Source organism: Bubalus kerabau, chromosome 1, assembly GCF_029407905.1.
Source record: "Bubalus kerabau isolate K-KA32 ecotype Philippines breed swamp buffalo chromosome 1, PCC_UOA_SB_1v2, whole genome shotgun sequence".
Lineage (NCBI taxonomy): Eukaryota > Metazoa > Chordata > Mammalia > Artiodactyla > Bovidae > Bubalus > Bubalus kerabau.
This window is the reverse complement of record NC_073624.1, coordinates 172,533,557-172,552,774: the sequence shown is the minus strand read 5'-3', so window position 1 is coordinate 172,552,774 and position 19,218 is coordinate 172,533,557. Positions and strand designations below refer to the sequence as shown.

The window sequence follows — 19,218 nt, the reverse complement described above, 5'->3', positions numbered from 1 at the left end:
AGTGGTAATATGAGACCTGAATGGGAAGATGGCCTGGAGAAGGCAGGGACAGGGGCGCTAACCCAGCACCGCAACCTTAGGACGAGCCTGGGGAGAAGCCGTGAACTCGGGAGCCCCATTTTGCTTTCCCCTGGCAGGATGGGGAGAGGTGGGGAGGGCCCAGGTGGGGACAGGCTGTGGGGCTCTGGGGACGGGCAGCTCAGCCCCCACCCACAGTGAGCCCTGGCATCTGGCATCTGGCAGGGGGACAAGCATCCTGGGACTGGTGAGGACAGAGAGAGATAGAGTCCGCTTTTTTTTTTTCCTGTCTGAATTAAGTGGCCCTTTGTTTTTCCACTTGTTCTGAGTCTCCAAGTACATTCAGCCAGTAAAAAGAAATCCACTCAGAAATCAATTGAGTGGATTTTCTTTCTGACAAACCCTCTTCATCCCTTCTCCAGTTTGAGCCTGGCTGCCAGCAACAGAAGAGAAGGGGAGAACCCCACGAACCTCAGGAGACAGCCCCCTTCAGAAAGGCTCCAAGACCAGAGCCACGAAGGGCAAACGCTACCTTAATGTTCCATCAGGAAATGTTCAAACATCCAAAATGATGCAGGACTTAAACAAAGAACGTCTATGTATGCACAATGCACATTTTGCTTGACCCAGTGTATTCCATACCTCACCATCCCTTCTATTCACCCACCTATTCATTGCGTGTTTTTAATGTGACCTCAATCCACTCTTTCCCTGAAGACTTTGGCTGCTGCTGCTGCTGCTAAGTCGCTTCAGTCGTGTCCGACTCTGTGCGACCCCATAGAAGGCAGCCCACCAGGATCCCCTGTCTCTGGGATTCTCCAGGCAAGAACACTGGAGTGGGTTGCCATTTCCTTCTCCAATGCATGAAAGTGAAAAGTGAAAGTGAAGTTGCTCCGTCATGTCCAACTCTTTGCGACCCCATGGACTGCAGCCTACCAGGCTCCTCCATCCATGGGATTTTTCAGACAGGAGTACTGGAGTGGGGTGCCATTGCCTTCTCTGGAAGACTTTGACTGGCTCATCATTAACTAGAGTTCAACATTTGTTTGCAAATCACATCCCATGTGGAGCGTCAAAATGTGGAACACATGGGTGCAAAACATTCTGAATCACAGAGTGGAAGAGCCAGAGCTGATCAGGGCAGCCTCACCTGGAGTGACAGCTCGTTCCTGCTTAAAAAATCCCTGGTGGTCCAATGGTTAAAAATCCACCTTGCAATGCAGGTGACACCAGTTCAATCCCTGGTCCAGGAGGATCCCACGTGCTGCGGGGCAGATAGACTGTTGCGCCACAACTACTGAGCCAGCATTCTAGAGCTCACGAGCCACAACTAAGGAAGCCTGCTTACCCTGGAGCCCATGCTCTGCAGCAGGAGAAGCCACTGCAGTGAGAAACCCACGCACTGTAACTAGACAATAGCCCCCACTTGCTGCAACTAGAGAAAGCCCGCTCAGAACAACGAAGACCCAGCACAACCAAAGATAAAGTAAAAGAAAGTGGAGTCGCTCAGCTGTGTCCGACTCTTTGTGACCCCATGGACTGTAGCCTACCAGGTTCCTCCATCCATGGGATTTTCCAGGCAAGAATACTGGAGTGGGGTGCCAGGGTCACAGTGAGAGGTACCACTCAGTGGAAACGGGTGGCCAACCTGAGCCAGGAGCAGTCAGAGCCAGCCACATATGCCGGTATAGGCAGAGTGGTCACTGGGGCCGGGACAGGGATGTCTCAGTGGGTGAGAAGGCACAGATATTGGCTGAAGTATGTTGGGGAGGTGGTGGAGGTGACAATGTTCTGAAAGAGAACCAAGGTCTGGGGAGTTTCGCCCTCTGATTTATAAGTGGGAAGTGAAGGGAACCGTTAGTTGCTCAGTCGTGTCTGACTCTTGGCGATCCCACGGACTCTAGCTCGCAAGGCTCCTCTGTCCATGGGTCTCCAGGCAAGAATACTGGAGTGGGTGGCCATTCCCTTCTCTGGGGGATCTTCCCAACCCAGGAATCGAAACCAGATCTCCTGCATTGCTGGTGGATTCTTTACCACCTAAGCCACCAGGGAAGTGGGAGGTTATCTGCAAAAGCTCAGACAGAGTAGCAGAGGGCATGCAGGTTAGACACAGTCTACCTCACCCTCTGACCCTCACAACCCATCCTGGACATCTGAACTCAGCCTGGAGTGGGCAGAGCTGGCCCATCCTCTCCACCCTGAAGTCCTCACCCTGCCCACTGGGAGCCTTCGAGAGCAGAGACTGCTGACCCTGGCCTGCATGCCATCTCTCAGTCCAAGTGCCAGCTTCCCCCATCCTCCCATCTGTGCGTCCGGCCCATGCTGGTCCATCAGGAAGCCAAACACCTCAGTCAGCACAGGGGTCCCAGAGAGACAGCAGCAGCCCCTACAGTCTCTGCTCAGAGCAGTCTGTGCAGGACGGGGCGCAGGACACCGAGGCTCAGACCACAGAATACTACATAGAGAGGAGAGACCTCACAGCTGGGTGAGAGAAGAGGGCTGCCCTTTCTGAAAACCTTGGGGTCCCAGACCCTGGGGTGGGTGTGGGAGAAAGCTGGGGAGGGTCAGGCTTCAGGCACCCAGGATTCAGTAGGCTCTGCAGGTAATGAAGGAAGAAGTGAGGGAACAAGCCACCCCACAGTTGGAATGCCACTCCAGGAATACAGACTCAGGCGGGGCCATGGGGATGTCTGTGATATCTGCTGTGAGGTCATGGCTGGGTTTTGGCATGAGGATGTACAGGATGGAGACTGCACCCAGGGAGGGGTGTCAGATATTAGGGCACAGAGGTGAGAGGGACCCAGGAGACCCAGAGTCTGGTTTGGAGGCTTCAGGTTTTCCCTAGAAATGGGGGCGCTAGAGATGGCCACCCATGAAAAGAAGGCTCAGCTCCACTTGAGCCTGTGGATGCATGGTGTCATGGACATTCCCCAGGGAAAGATAGATTTTAACTCATGAGAGATGCACTGATCAGGAAGGAAGAGCAAGCCGAGGCTAGAGGTTGCCCAGAAACGGTGGGCAGAATGGGCACAGGATGAGAGGATGCCAAGCTTGGGAAACGCTGTGACTTCAAGAAGTTGCCCTCTCCTCAGCCAGCTAACTTAATATAGAACTACATAAGTGCTGCAGTGGGGAGGTATAGAAGGTGATGCTCACACAGGATGGCAGGGGGATTGTGGGAGATAAAAGGGACTCTGTGTGGCCACAGAGTTCTGTCTCAGTCTCTGTGGGGTCCCTGGGTCCTGGTGCACACAAGGTTTATTTGAGCCCTCTGAGCATCTCTGGTGGGAATGGGGTTTGATTCTAAACATGAATTTGCCCCTCCTACCGTCTTGCTGGGGCTTCTTCTTTGCCCCTGGGCGTGGGGTATCCCCTACCCTATGTGGGATATTCTCCTTCAAGAATACACAGAGGAACTATACAAAAAAGATCTTCACGACCCAGATAATCACGACGATATGATCACTCACCTAGAGCCAGACATCCTGGAATGTGAAGTCAAGTGGGCCTTAGGAAGCATCACTACGAACAAAGCTAGTGGAGGTGATGGAATTCCAGTTGAGCTATTTCAAATCCTAAAAGATGATGCTATGAAAGATGCATTCAATATGCCAGCAAATTTGGAAAACTCAGCAGTGGCCACAGGACTGGAAAAGGTCAGTTTTCATTCCAATCCCAAAGAAAGGCAATGCCAAAGAATACTCAAACTACCACACAATTGTACTCATTCACATGCTAATAAAGTAATTCTCAAAATTCTTCAAGCCAAGCTTGAACAATATGTGAACTGTGAACTTCCAAATATTCAAATTGGTTTTAGAAAAGGCAGAGGAACCAGAGATCAAATTGCCAATATCCATTGGATTATTGAAAAATCAAGAGAGTTACAGAAAAACATCTATTTCTGCTTTATTGACTATGCCAAAGCCTTTGACTATATGGATCACCACAAACTGGAAAATTCTCAAAGAAATGGGAATACCAGACCACCTTGTCTGCCTCTTGAGAAATCTGTATGCAGGTCAGGAAGCAACAGTTAGAACTGGACACGGAACAACAGACTGGTTCCAAATAGGGAAAGGAGTACGTCAAGGCTCTATATTGTCACCCTGCTTATTTAACTTCTATGCAAAGTACATCATGAGAAACGCTGGGCTGGAAGAAGCACAAGCTGGAATCAAGATTGCAGGGAGAAATATCAATAACCTCAGATATGCAGATAACACCACCCTTATGGCAGAAAGCAAAGAAGAACTAAAGAGCCTCTTGATGAAAGTGAAAGAGGAGAGTGAAAAAGTTGGCTTAAAGTTCAATATTTAGAAAACTAAGATCATGGCATCCAGTCCCATCATTTCATGGCAAATAGATGGGGAAACAATGGAAACAGTGGCAGACTTTATCTTTTGGGGCTCCAGAATCACTGCAGATGGTGACTGCAGCCATGAAATAAAAAGATGCTTACTCCTTGGAAGAAAAGTTATAACCAACCTAGACAGGATATTCAAAAGCAGAGACATTACTTTGCCAACAACGGTCCGTCTAGTCAAGGCTATGATTTTCCCCGTAGTCATGTATGGATGTGAGAGTTTGACTATAAAGAAAGCTGAGTGCCGAAGAATTGATGCCTTTGAACTGTGGTGCTGGAGAAGACTGTTGAGAGTCCCTTGGACTGCAAGGAGATCCAACCAGTCAATCCTAAAGGAAATCAGCCCTGAATATTCATTGGAAGGACTGGTGCTGAAGCTGAAACTCCAATACTTTAGCCACCTGATGCAAAGAACTGACTCATTTGAAAAGACCCTGATGCTGGGAAAGATTGAAGACGGGAGGAGAAGGGGACGACAGAGGATGAGATGGTTGGATGGCATCACTGACTCCATGGACATGAGTTTGAGTAAACTCCGGGAGTTGGTGATGGACAGGGAGGCCTGGCGTGCTGCAGTCCATGGGGTTGCAAAGAGTCGGACATGACTGAGTGACTGAACTGAGCTGAACTGTGGCCACAGAGATGCGTGGGACAAAGTCCCACATTGACAGAGAGATGGGTGGAGACAGGAACTGTGCCCAGAGCCTGGTGTGGCAGGAGCCGGGGGCTGGCAGAGTGTGAGAAGATGGAGCTGGACAGATCTCAGAGGAATGTGCAATGAGGAAGTGTTCTCTCTGGGTCATCCAATGAGGCGTCTCCAGGTGCTGAAGGACATGGGTTGTGCCTCGAGGCAAGGCGGCCTCTGGAGATTTTGGAGACAAAGAGGGAAAGGTGTTAGGGTCTGATTTGTATTTCGGAGGGTAGGTTTGTTTCTCTGAGAGACGGTGATTCCTGTTTTCTCTCATTCTCACCACAGATGGATGGCTCTGGGTTAGACTCAGAGTGGGACTTATTGAAAGCATCAAAGTGTAGGTGTGCGGCTTGCTGAGGAACACAGAAGCCTCTGTCCCATGTTCTTAGGGGTGCCTAACCCTCCAGGAGAGAGCAGATGCTGAACAAGAGGAACCTCTGGGGGTCCAGCTGAAATGTTCACAAAGTCACTCACCAAATAAAGAAAAGGGAAACAGACATTTCCACCTGAATCCCACCAGAGAAACCTACCAGATAAGCAGGGACCATCTTGCCAGGCAGAGGGGTCAGTCTGGGACTGGGCCACACCACACCAGAAAGCCCAGTGGGAGGAGGAGATGGGGCTCTTGGAGGAGGAGAGAGCGCTGTGGCTAAAGGCCGGGTGAGCATGGGCAACACCTGTACCGCTCTGTGCCCAGAGAGAGAGTGGATCTCTGGGGACCAAGGAAGAAAGCACAGAGCCACCCACACCCAGTGGTCCTTCTAAGTCCACAGGGCCTCCCGTGCATTGGTCGTCTCCTGCCATCCTAAACATTTTCATGGCCCTTTCTGAGAGACCCTGAAGAGCCTTTGTGATATCCGTGGTTAATGGGAGGCAGGCTTCAACAGATGGCCCCAAAAAGTAGCAGCGGCCACACAGTCGTTCACATGGAGCTTCCACCCAGGGGTGAAGGAAGCGTTGAGACACAGGAGCCAAGCAGAGCCCATCACCCTACAAACACAGATGCTCCCACAGATGACAGAATCATGGGTTATCCATCCGATTGGTCAGATACAACAACGTGTCACCATGGGATTGGGGAAGCTCACTCCCTCTGCCCTGGAAAGAGCCAGATGGTTCTTCCTCTGAAATCAAGGGGTAATCAAACCTGTCCACCCTAAAGGAAATCAACCCTGAATATTCATTGGTTAAGGACTGATGCTGAAGCTGAAGCTCCAATACTTTGGCCACCTGATGCAAAGAGCTGACTCATTGGAAAAGACCCTGATGCTGGGAAGGATTGAGGGCAGGAGGAGAAGGGGATGACAGAGGATGAGATGGTTGGATGGCATCATTGACTCAATGGACATGAGTTTGAGCAAACTCCAGGAGATAGTTAAGGACAAGCAAGCCTGACATGCTTCAGTCCATGGGGTTGCAAAGAGTCAGACACAACTGAGTGACTGAACAACAATCATGAATAGTAACATGACCACATTTCAATCAGTTGCGACACATAAACACGTGTGTAACCAACAGCCTCATCAAACACAGAGCGCTTCCTTCACCCTAGACCCTAGTGGTCCAGTAGAACTTTCCACAGGGACCGAAATGTTCTTATATCTAACCATCCAACATGGTAACCACAGATCATGTCTAGCAAGTGTGACTAAGAAACCAAACTTTTCTCTCATTTTTTGTCATTTTGCTTAAATTAAATTGGCACATGTCGTGAGTGGGAACCATTTGGCAAAGCACAGCCTGAGATATATTTTCTCATGCCGCCTTTTGGTCAGGCCAGACCTCCCATGAGAATGAGGAAACTATCCTGATTTCTGTATCTATCCACGGTGTTGCTGGGCCTTGGTCTCCATCAGAGGAATCGTGGTCACCCACACTGTATCAGGTCTCTCTTAAGCTCGCTGCCAGGGAGATCCCTGACCTTTGCAGCAGCAGACCACTCCTATTTCCATGTAGCATTCCTCTGCAAGAGTAAACACTGTCTGTTCATCCATGCTTCTGTGGATGCATCCTTTGGTGGTTTCCAAGTTTTTCTCTGATGATCACAGCCCTGTGAATATTCTTGAGCACATCTTATTGTGTACATAAGCTTTTATATCTGTTGAGTAAATAGCCAAAAGCCTGCTGGAATGGTGGGCATGAGTTCAGTAGTGATTTTCGCCTATATGATTTATTTACCCACTGCTGTGCCCCATCTCTATGTGTGTGTGTGTGTGTGCTAAGTCGCTTCAGTCATGTCTGACTCTTGGTGACCCCATGGACTGTAGCCCACCAGGCTGCTCTGTCCATGGGATTCTCCAAGCAAGAATACTGGAGTGGGTTGCCATGCCCTCCTTCAGGGTGCCCCATCTCTAACTCCACTCTAACGGCAGAAAGCAGAGAGGAACTAAAGAGCCTCTTGATGAAGATGAAAGAGGAGAGTGAAAAAACTGGCTTGAAATTCAGCATTCAAAAAACTAAGATCATGGCATCCGGTCCCATCACTTCATGGCATACAGAAGAGGAAAAGTGGAAGCAGTAACAGATTTTCCTTTCTTGGGCTCCAAAATCACTGCGGACAGGGACTGCAGCCATGAAATTGAAAGACACTTGCTCCTTGGAAGAAAAGCTATGACACCTAGACAGTATCTCAAAGAACAAAGTATCTTAAAGAACAAAGACATCACCTTGTTGATAGCAGTCCGTATAGTCAAAGCTATGGTTTTTCCAGTAGTCATGTACAGATATGAGAGTTGGACCATAAAAAAAGCTGAGCACTGAAGAATTGATGCCTTCAAACTGTGGTGCTGGAGAAGACTCTTTAGAGTCCCTTGGACTGCAAGGAGCTCAAACCAGCCAATCCTAAAGGAAATCAACAATAAATATTCATTGGAAGGACTGATGCTGAAGCTCCAATACTTTGGCCACCTGATGTGAAGAGCTGACTCACTGGAAAAGACCCTGAGGCTGGGAAAAATTGAGGATAGGCGTAGAAGAGGATGGCAGATGATAAGATGGTTAGATAGCATCATTGACTCAATGGACATGAACTTGAGCAACTCCAGGAGATAGTGAAGGACAGGGGAGCCCGGCATGCTGCAGTCCCTGAGCTGGACGTTACTTAGCTACTGAACAACATGCCCTACCTCACACTGCTCTAGAAGTGATTGTCCTCCTGCCACAGACCCAGCAGCACCTCCTCTGGGCAGCCCCTGTACCGACTCAGCATCATCTGTATCCTTGAGTTCTGTTCTCTGTGTTCCTGAACTGTTTCAGGGTGCTGCTATCTCCACACCACTGGAGCCAGGACCCCTGCAGCTGTGCAGAGAAGCAGGGAAGCCTCCACCACCTCCTTGATTTCTTTTCTGTCAATCCACGTGCACATCACGATGTTTTGTGCTAAGTGTCAGGTACAGGACAGGGACAGGCTTCTTCCGCGGTGGAAGCACATCTTGCCCAAGGGAAGGAAGGGCCTGTGTGCATCCTCCAAAGAAAGTTCACCTAGGATAGGCCTGACTCCTGCTCCCGGTTCATGGGCCACAAGGGCACTTCCCCTACTAACCAGGCCTCCTTGTCCTTCTCCCCCAGGTCCCTGGCTGTTGGGCCCCAGTACTCATCCCTGGGGACCCAGCCCATCCTCTGCGCCAGCATCCCAGGCTTAGTACCCAAGCAGCTGCGTTTCTGCCGGAACTACGTGGAGATCATGCCCAGCGTGGCAGAGGGCATCAAAATCAGCATCCAGGAGTGCCAACACCAGTTCCGTGGCCGCCGTTGGAACTGCACCACCATCAACAACAGCCTGGCCATCTTTGGCCCCGTGCTGGACAAAGGTACAGGTGGTACCCATCATGGCTAGCCGGGCAGAGGTGGTAGCCCAGGGATGTGGGTGCAGCAGGGCTCAAACCAGCTTCCCCCTCAGTGGGAGTGGGCACAAGCCAGTTCATTTCCTTTCTGCCTCTGTTTCTCACCTGTGCTCAAGCATAGGAACAGCACTTTCAGTAAGGGGGCAGTGCTCGTTACTATAGGGATCTCCTGTGTGGGTCCTTTCCAATGCTCACCCACTCTGGAGGGTGCTCCTGGAGTTTGGGAAGGGTATAGGATCACACAGAGATTCCTCCTGCTTCCCCTTTTCCAAAAAACAGTTACACAGTTTCACGGGGACAGGATTAACCACTGCAGTTTTCCTGAAGAAGCCAGGACTTCAGGCAGGTCTTAGAAAATACAAAAACAAACAGAAAACACAAAAAAAGGGTGAGGGTTGGGGATCATAGAGGCACACAGCACAAGTTATCCAGGGTCCTGGAGCCCGGGAAGAAGAGGAAGATCTGGCAGGCTGGGTGTTGGTTAACTCTTGGGGAAGAGCAAATTTGTACAAGACATAGCAGTTTAAACAATAATAATCATGTGTTGTCGGTCCCAGCATCTGCAGATGTGGAGATGCAGTAGGCAGGGCTGGTCTCTGGTAACAAGAGAGAGAGAGACGAGCTGATCCTCATCTCTCTTACATGCCTGGTGGCCCCTGCTGCTTCTGCACAGGACCTGGGTTCACTTAAATACAGTGGCTGGGCCCTCCAGCAAGTGAGGAAAGAGGGAAGGAGAGAGAAAAAGAGAAAGAGGGAGAGAGGCTTCTTTCACTGAGCATAATGTTTCCAAGATGCATCCACCCGTAGTATGTTTTGGTACTTTATTCCTTTTTGTGGCTGAATTATATTTCATTGTACAGATGGATCACATTTTGTTTATCCATTCATCTGTTGATGGACAATTAGGTTGTTTCAAGCCTTTTATTGTTTGTTGTGAATAATGCTGATATTTCAAGTATCTGAATACCTGTTTTTCAATTCTTCTGGGTATATTCCTAGAAGTAGAATTACATTGTAATTCTGTGTTTTGAGGAATTACCAAACTCTTTTTCCACAGCAACTGCACCATTTGCTCTCCCACCAGCAACACAAGAGGGTTCCAGTTTCTCCACATTATTGCCAATGTTTGTTATTCTTCTTCTTTTTTTTTCTTTAGCCTTCCCAGTGGATCTGAAGTGATATCTCACTGAAATTTTTATTTGCACATCCCTGATGACTAATGATGTTGAGCATCTTTTCATGGGATTGTAGAACATCTGAATGTCTTTTTTGGAGAAATGTCTATGCAAGTCCTTTGCCCAGTTTTTAATTGAGTTGTTTGTGTTTCTATTGTTGAGTTGTCGGAGTTCTTTATATATCTAACACTAGACACTTATCAGAAATATAATTTTCAAATATCTTCTCCCTTTATAGATTGTCTTTTCACTTTTATGACAGGGTCCATTGATGTACAGAAGTTTTAAATTTTGATGACATTCAATTTACCTATTTAGATATCATATCAAAGTAAACATTGCCTAATCTACAGTTATGAAGTTTTACACTTGTGTGTTCTCCTGAGAGTTTTATAGTTTTACTTCTTACATTTAGGTCTTTGATCTATTTTTAGTGAATTTTTGTATATAGTGAGAAGTTAAGTGTCCAGCCAGCTAAATTCTTTTGCATGTGGGAAACCAATTATTTCAGCACCATCTGTTCAAAAGACTAGTCTCTCCCCTATTGAACAGTCTTGGCACCCTGGTTAAAAATCAATTGTTCATGGATGTTTGGGTTTATTTCTGGACTTCCAGTTCTATTCCATTGGTCTATATGTCTACCTTTCTTCCAATACAACATTATTTTGATTTCTATAGTTTTATAGTATGCTTTAGAGTTGGTAAGTATAAGTTCTCCAACTTTATTTTTATTTTACAATTGCTTTGGCTTTGCTTGTTTTGGGTTTTGGAGAATCCCTTACAATTCCATATGAATTTTAGGGTTATTTTTTCATTTCTGCAAAAAAAGGTTTTTTGAATTTTAATGGAGATTGCATTGAATCTGTATATTAGTTTGAGAAGTATTGCCATCTTAACACTATTGTCTTCTAATCCATGAACATGGGATTTTTCCATTTATTTAGGTCTTCCTTAATTTTTCAGCAGTGTTTTATAGTTTTCAATGAATGAGTCTCATGCATCTTTGGTTAACGCATTCCTTTTATTCTTTTGATGCTATTATAAATGAAATCGTTTCATTCATTTCCTTTTCAAATTGTTCACTATGTGTAGAAGTACAACTGATTTTTGTGTTTTGATCCTGTATCTTGCAAATTTGATTAATTTTTTCATTAGCTGTGAGAGTTTGTGTAGATTCTTTAGAGTTTTCTATATATGAGATCAAGTCATCTGTGAATAGAAACGTTTTTGCTTTTTGCTTTCCAATTTGAATGCCTTTTCTTTCTTTTTCTTGCCTAATTGCTCTGGCTAGCACTTCCAGTACTACGTTGAATATGAGCAATGAGAGTGGGCACCCTTGTCTTCCCCCTGATCTTAGAGGGAGAGCTTTTAGTCTTTCACCTTTGAGTATATGATGCTAGTTGTGAATTTTTCATAACTTCCCTTTATTGAGTTAAGGAGATTGTCTTCTATCCCTAATTTGTTGAGTGTTTGTATCATGAAAAGGGTACTGCTGCTGCTGCTGCTAAGTTGCTTCAGTCGCGTCCGACTCTGTGTGACCTCATAGACAGCAGCCCACCAGGCTCCCCTGTCCCTGGGATTCTCCAGGCAAGAACACTGGAGTGGGTTGCCATTGCCTTCTCCAATGCATGGAAGTTAAAAGTGAAAGTGAAGTCGCTCAGTCGTATCCGACTCTTAGTGACCCCATGGACTGCAGCCCACTAGACTCCTCCACCCATGGGATTCTCCAGGCAAGAGTACTGGAGTGGGGTGCCATTGCCTTCTCTGAAAAAGGGTACTAGATTACATCAAATGCTCTTTCTGAATCAATTAAGATGATCACGTGGTTTTGCCTTCATTCTGTTCACATGGCATTTCTTCTAAGGAATTCTTGCCCACAATAGTAGATATAATGGTCATCTGAATTAAATTTGACCATTCCGTCCATTTTAGTTCACTGATTCCTAACAAGTTGATGTTCACTCTTGCCATCTCCTGTTTGACCACTTCCAATTTACCTTGATTCACGGACCTAACATTCCAGGTTGCTATGCATTATTGTTCTTTACAGCATCGGACTTTACTTTCAGCACCAGACACGTCCACACCTGGGTGTCATTTTTGCTTTCGCTCAGCCTCTTCATTCCTCCTGGAGCTATTTCTCCGCTCTCCTCCAGTAGCACATTGGACTCCTACTGACTTGGGAGGTGGTGTCTCATCCTTCAGTGTCATATCTTTTTGCCTTTTCATACTGTTCAAGGGGTTCTCAAGGCAAGAATGCTGAAGTGGTTTGCCATTCCCTTCTCCAGTGGACCACATTTTATCAGAACTCTGTACCATGACCTATCTGTCTTGGGTGGCCCAACATGGCCTGACTCATAGTTTCAATGAGTTACCCAAGGAGGCTGTGGTCCATGTAATCATTTTGGTTAGTTTTCTGTGATTGTGGTTCTCATTCTGTCTGCCCTCTCATGAGGGCGAAAGGCTTGTGCAAGCTTCCTGATGAGAGGGACTTGTGGCAGAAACTGGGTCTTGCTCTGGTGGGTAAGGTGATGCTCAGTAAATCTTCAATGCAATTTTCTGCTGATGGGTGAGGCTGTGCTCCTTCTCTGTGGTTTAGCCTGAGACAGCCCAGTCCTAGAGTTTGCAGTCTCTATGGTTGGCTCTAGGCTCTATGGTAGGCTCTAGGCTCTATGGTAGGGGTAATGGTGACCTCTTCCAAGAGGACTTATGCCAGCATGCTGCACCTCCCAGGATTACTGCTGCCAATGCCCCAATCCTGAGGCCGGCCACTGTCGACCCACACCTCTGCTGGAGACTCCCAGACTCTCACAGGCAAGTCTGGCTGAGTCTCTTGTGGGGTCTCTGCTCCTTTCTCTTGAGTCCTGGTACACACAAGGTTTTGTCTGTGCCCTCCAAGAGTTTGTTTCCCCTGTTCTGTGGAAGTTCTGTAATCAAATCCCATGACCTGCAAATTCCCTGGGAATATTCAGTCTCTTTGCTGAATCCCCAGGTTGCGGAAGTCTGTTGTAGGGCCTGGAGCTTTCATAACAGTGCAAGAACTTCTTTGGTGTAATTGTTCTCCAGTTTGTAGATCGCCCACCCATTGGCTCTTTGGTAAGGTTGATGGCGACCTCCTCCAAGAGGATTTATGCCACATGCCATGCCTCCCAGGACTGCTCCTGCCAGTACCCCTGTCCCTGCGACTGGCCACTGCTGACCCATGCTTCCACAGGGGACCCTCAGACACTAACAGGCAGGTCTGACTTAGTCTCCTGTGGGATCACTGCTCCTTTCCCTGGGTGCTGGTGCACACAAGGTTTTGTCTGGGCCCTCCAAGAGTCTTTGGCGGGTACGAGGTTTGATTTTAAACATGATTGCACCCTCCCTACCATCTTATTGTGGCTTCTCCTTTGTCCTTGGACATGGGGTATCTTTTTTTGGTGGGTTCCAACATCCTCCTATTGATTGTTGTTCAGCAACCAGTTGCAATTTTGGTGTTCTCTCTGGAAACTGAGTGCACGTCCTTCAATTTTTCTCATATATATATATATATATGCATTATATATATATATGTATATACATTAATATACAGTATTTGTTTTTCTCTTTTGACCTACTTCACTCTGTATAACAGGCTCTAGGTTCATCATCTCAATTCAGCTGACTCAGATTCATCCCTTTTTATGGCTGAGTAATAGGCCATTGTATAATATGACCACATCTTCTTATGCATTCACCTGTTGATGGCCATCTAGGTTGCTTCCATGACCTGGCTATTGTAAATAGTGCTACAATGAACATTGGGGTACATGTGTCTTTTTCAGTTATGGTTTTCTCAGGGTATATAACCAGTAATGGGATTGCTGGGTCATATGGTAGTTCTATGTTTAATTTTTTAAGGAAGCTCCATACTGTTCTCCGTAGTGGCTATACCAATTCTTTTTTCTCCACACTCTCTCCAGCATTTATTATTTATGGACTTTTTGATGATGACAATTCTGACTGGTGTGCGTTGATACCTCTTTGTAGTTTTGATTTAGTATTTCTCTAATAATTAGTGATATTCAGCATCTTTTCATGTGTCTTTTGGCCATCTATATGTCTTCTTTGGAGAGATGTCTATTTAGGTCTTCCACTCATTTTTTGATTGGATTTTTTTCTTTTATGTTGAGCTCCATGAGCTGTTTGTATATTTTGGAGGTATTATTTGTATATATTAATTATATATATATAATTTGTATATTTGTATATGTTAATTATTATTAATAGTATATAAAATTATTAATATATTATTTTGTATATGTTGTATATATTAATATACATATTAGCTATGTATATAGCTAATATTTGTATATATTAATTTATTTGTATATATTAATTTCCCTTTCTGCTCTATTTGTATATATTAATCCTTTGTCTGTTGCTTAATTTGCAAATATTTTTACCCATTCTACTGGAGTTTCCCTGGTGGCTTAGATGATAAAGAATGTGCCTGCAATGCAGGAGGGTTTCCCTGATAGCTCAGTTGGTAAAGAATCTACCTGCAATCCTGGAGACCCCAGTTTGATTCCTGGGTCAGGAAGATCCACTAGAGAAGGGATAGGCTACCCACTCCAGTATTCTTGGGCTTCCGTTGTGGCTCAGCTGGTGAAGAATCCACCTGCAATGCAGGAGACCTGGGTTCAATCGCTGGGTTGGGAAGATCCTCTGGAGAAGGGAAAGACTACCCACTCCAGTATTCTGGCATAGAGAATTTCATGGACTGTATATCCATGGGGTTGCAAAGAGTCAGACATGACTGCAATGTAGGAGTCAGGTTTGCCCCCTGGGTTTGGAAGGTCCCCTGTAGAAGAAAATGGCAACCCACTCCAGCATACTTGCCTGGAAAATCCCATGGATAGAGGAGCCTGGTGGGCTACAGTCCATGGGGTCACAAAGAGTTGAACACGACTCAGCGACTAACACTTTTTTTCCTTTACCCATTCTGAGGGTTGTCTTTTCATGTTGTTCATGGTTTCCTTTCCTGTGAAAAAACTTTTAAGTTTATTTAGGTCCCATTTGTTTATTTTTCTTTTTACATTTTCATTATTCTAGAAGGTGCAAGAACTTGTTTGCAAAAAAAAGATCTTGCTGTGATTTATGTCAAAGAGTGTTTTTTCTATGTTTTCCTCTAAGAGTTTTATAGTGTCTGGACTTACATTTAGGTCTTTAATCCATTTTAAGTTTACTTTTGTGTATGATGTTGTTGCTGCTGCTGCTGCTAAGTTGCTTCAGTCGTGTGACCCCATAGACGGCAGCCCACCAGGCTCCCCTGTCCCTGGGATTCTCCAGACAAGAGCACTGGAGTGGGTTGCCATTTCCTTCTCCAATGCATGAAAGTGAAAAGTGAAAGTGAAGTTGCTCAGTTGTGTCCGACTCTTAGCAACCCCATGGACTGCAGCCCACCACGCTCCTCCATCCATGGGATTTTCCAGGCAAGAGTACTGGAGTGGGGTGCCATTGCCTTCTCCAGTATGATGTTATGGAGTATTCTAATTTCATTATTTTACATGTGGCTGTCTAGATTTCCCAGCACCACTTATTGAAGAGGCTATCTTTTCTCCACTGTATATTTTTGCCTCCTTTGTCATAGATTAGGTGACCATAGGTGCATGGGTTAACTTATGGGCTTTCTATCCTGTACCATGGATCTATTTCTCTGTTTTTGTACCAGTACCATACTGTCTTGATTACTGTAGCTTTGCAATATAGTTTGAAGTTTGGAAGCCTGAATCCTCTAGCTCCATTTTTCTTTCTCAAGATTACTTTGGCTCTTTGGGGTGTCTTCATACAGACTGTAAAAATTTTTGTTCTAATTCTATGAAGAATGCCATTGGTAATTTGATAGGAATTCCATGGAATCTGTAGTTTGCTTTAGGCAATACACTCATTTTCATTATATTGATTCTTTCAATCCAAGAACATCATATTTCTCTCCATCTGTTTGTGTCCTCCTTGTTCATCAGCGTTTTATAGTTTTTGGAATACAGGTCTTTTGCCTTATTAGGTTGGTTTTGTTATTAGTGTGTAGGAATGCAGGAGATTTCTATGCATTAATTTTGTATCCTAAAACTTTACCAAATTCACTGACTATGTCCAGTAGTTTTCTGGTGGCATCTTAGGATTTTCTACATATATAGTATCATGTCATCTGAAAACAATGACAGTTTTACTTCTTCTTTTCCAACTTGGATTCCTTTTATTTCTTTTTCTTCTCTAATATCCATGGCAAGGACTTCCAAAACAATGTTGATGAGAATGGACATCCTTGTCTTGTTCCTGATATTAGGGGAAATGCTTTCAGTTTTTCACCATTGAAAATGATGTTTGTTATATATTGCCTTTATTATGTTGAGTTTCCCTCTATGCTCATTTCCTGGAGAGTATCATAGATGGTTGTTGAATTTTGTGAAAAGCTTTCTCTGCATCTATTGAGATGATCATATGGTTTTTATTCTTTAATTTGTTAATATGGTCTATCACTGCATAGACTATCACACTGATTGACTTGTATACATTGAAAGATTTGTGTATATTTCTGGGATAAATCCCACTTGATCATGGTGTATAATCCTTTTAATGTATTATTGGATTCTGTTGGCTAGTATGTTTTAAGCATTTCCCAATGATTTTGAATCAATTTATTTGTAAAAACAGAAAAAGGAAAGAAAGAAATAAAACCATTAACAGCAGTACAGTTGATACAGTTGCTAAGGCATTAATAACTTATAAAAGACATAGTAGCTAGATACATGGAAAAGGAAATGGCAACCCACTCCAGTGTTTTTGCATGGAGAATCCCAGGGATGGCAGAGCCTGGTGGGCTGCCGTCTATGGGGTTGCACAGAGTCAGACATGACCAAAGCGACTTAGCAGCAGCAGCAGCAGCAGCTAGATAAGTGTGTGTGTTCACTTGCTAAGTCATGTCCAACTCTGTGACCACATGGACCGCAGCAGCCAGACTTCCTTGTCCTTCACTATCTCCCGGAGTTTACTCAGATTCACGTCCATTGAGTCAGTGATGCTATCTAACCATTTTGTCCTCTGCCACCCTCTTCGCCTTTTGCCTACAATCTTTCCCAGCATCAGGGTCTTTTCCAATAGGACAGTACTTCACACCAGGTACCCAAGTATTGGACTTCAGCTTCAGCATCAGTCCTTCCAATGACTATTTAGAGTTGATTTCTTTTGGAATTGACTGGTTTGATCTCCTTGCAGTCCAAGGGACTCTCAAGAGTCTTCTCCAGCACCAAAATTTGAAAGCATTAATTCTTCAGTGCTCAGATTTTTTTTTTTTTTTTGAAGAAAGAAATGGCAACCCACTCCAGTGTTCTTATCTGGAGAATCCCATGAAAAGAAGAGCCTGGCTGGCTACAGACTATGGGGTTGCAAAGAGTCAGCCATGACTCAGCAACTAGACAACAACAGCTTTCTTTATGGTCCAGCTCTCACATCCATACATGACTCCTGGAAAAACCATAGCTTTTACTATATGGACCTTTGTCGGCAAAGTGATGTCTCTGCTTTTTAATACTCTGTCTAGGTTTGCCACAGCTTTCCCTCCCAGGAGCAAGCGTCTTTCATTATCACAGCTACAGTCACCATCCACAGTGATTTTGGAGCCCAATAAAATAGAATATGTCACTGCTTCCACTTTCTCCTCTTCTATATGCCATGAAGTGATGGGACCGGATGCCACGATCTTAGTTTTTTCAATGTTGAATTGTAATCTAGCCTTTTCACTCTCCTATTTCACCTTCATCAAGATGCCCTTTAGTTCCTCTTCACTTTCTGCCATTACAGTGGTATTATCTGCATATCTGAGGTTGCTGATATTTCTCCTGGCAATCTTGATTCCAGCTTGAGTTATCCAGGCTGGCATTTCCCATGATGTACTCTACATATACATTAAATAAGCAAGATGACAATATACAGCCTTGGTGTACTCCTTTACCATTTTGAACCAGTCTGTTGTTCTATGTCTGCTTCTAACTGTTGCTTCTTGACCTGCATACAGGTTTCTTAGGAGATAGGTAAGGTGGTCTGGTATTCCCACCTCTTCAAGAATTTTCCACAGTTTATTGTGAACCACACAAAGATTTTAATGTACTCAATAAAGCATAAGTAGATGCTTTTCTGAAATTCCCTTGCTTTCTCTATGATCCAAGAAATATTGGCAATATAATCTCTGGTTCCTTTGCCTTTTCTAAATCCAGCTTATACATCTGGAAGTTCTCGGTTCATGTACTGCTGAAGCCTAGCTTGAAGAATTTTGAACATAACCTTTCTAGCATGTGAAATGAGCACAGTTGTAAGGTAGTTTGAACATTCTTTGGCTCTACACATGGACATCACCAGATAGTCAATACAAAAATTAGGTTGATTATATTCTTTACAGATGAAGATGGAGAAGCTCTATACAGTCCACAAACACAAGACCTGGAGCTCACTGCAGCTCAGATCATCAGCCTCTTATTGCCAAATGCAGGTTTGAACTGAAGAAAATAGGAAAAACGATTCAGGTTTGACCTAAATCAAATCCCTTATGATTATACCATCAGTTCAGTTCAGTTCAGTCACTCAGTCATGTCCAACTCTGTGACCCCATGAATCGCAGCACGTCAGGCCTCCCTGTCCATCACCAACTCACGGAATTCACCCAAACTCATGTGCATCAAGTTGGTGATGCCATCCAGCCATCTCATCCTCTGTTGTCCCCTTCTCCTCCTGCCCCCAATCCCTCCCAGCATCAGGGTCTTTTCCAATGAGTCAACTCTTCACATGAGGTGGCCAAAGTATTGGAGTTTCAGCGTCAGCATCAGTCCTTCCAATGAACACCCAGGACTGGTCTCCTTTAGGTTGGACTGGTTGTATCTCCTTGCAGTCCAAGGGACTCACAAGAGTCTTCTCCAACATCATAGTTCAAAAGCATCAATTCTTCAGTGCTCAGCTTTCCTCATAGTCCAACTCTCACATCCATACATGACCACTGGAAAAACCATAGCCTTAACTAGACAGACCTTTGTTGGCAAAGTAACATCTCTGCTTTTTAATATGCTATCTAGGTAGGTCATACTTTCCTTCCAAGGAGTAAGTGTCTTTTAA

The 19,218-nt window shown here is 45.0% G+C and overlaps 1 protein-coding gene across 1 annotated transcript in view; it reads left to right on the top strand.

Moving 5' to 3' along the window:
- The window catches only part of WNT3A (Wnt family member 3A), a 67,424-nt gene that overhangs the window by 14,664 nt on the left and 33,542 nt on the right, over positions 1-19,218 (top strand). The window contains exon 2 of the mRNA XM_055539905.1: positions 8,643-8,884. Within this exon, the coding sequence (XP_055395880.1) occupies positions 8,643-8,884 (242 nt within the window). The remainder of the gene's footprint in view (positions 1-8,642; positions 8,885-19,218) is intronic.